Source organism: Mandrillus leucophaeus, unplaced genomic scaffold (genome assembly GCF_000951045.1).
Source record: "Mandrillus leucophaeus isolate KB7577 unplaced genomic scaffold, Mleu.le_1.0 Scaffold275, whole genome shotgun sequence".
Lineage (NCBI taxonomy): Eukaryota > Metazoa > Chordata > Mammalia > Primates > Cercopithecidae > Mandrillus > Mandrillus leucophaeus.
This window is the reverse complement of record NW_012102865.1, coordinates 3,489,936-3,490,348: the sequence shown is the minus strand read 5'-3', so window position 1 is coordinate 3,490,348 and position 413 is coordinate 3,489,936. Positions and strand designations below refer to the sequence as shown.

At 29.3% G+C, this 413-nt stretch overlaps 1 protein-coding gene across 1 annotated transcript in view; it reads left to right on the top strand.

Moving 5' to 3' along the window:
* The window catches only part of TMPRSS15 (transmembrane protease, serine 15), a 159,154-nt gene that overhangs the window by 20,259 nt on the left and 138,482 nt on the right, over positions 1 to 413 (top strand). The window contains exon 3 of the mRNA XM_011984889.1: positions 71 to 138. Within this exon, the coding sequence (XP_011840279.1) occupies positions 71 to 138 (68 nt within the window). The remainder of the gene's footprint in view (positions 1 to 70; positions 139 to 413) is intronic.

Below are 413 nucleotides of genomic sequence, written 5' to 3'. Positions count from 1 at the left end.
GCATAAATTTTTCAACAAAAGTTAAAATCTTAAATTTAGTATACTCATTCAACCTTTTACATTTTTCTAGATAGATGAGATCTTTCTATCAAGCAATCTGAAGAATGAATATAAGAACTCAAGAGTTTTACAATTTGAGTGAGTACAGCTCAAAAATTTTCTACTGACAGAAAATTAGGGATCTTTTTGCTAATATTTGTAAAATAGCATCACTATACACAGGAAAAGAGGAATATTTAAATTTTTCAACATTTTTTGAGGATGAAGCAAAGTGGCACAGCATAAACTTTCATTTTAGTAGCAAATAATAATAACTTCTGAAAATTGATCTTATGTTAATATGTTTCTCCTGACAATAACATCTTGCAGAGACACATGGAGAGGGCTGAGGTTAAATGTATGCAGATGCAGAT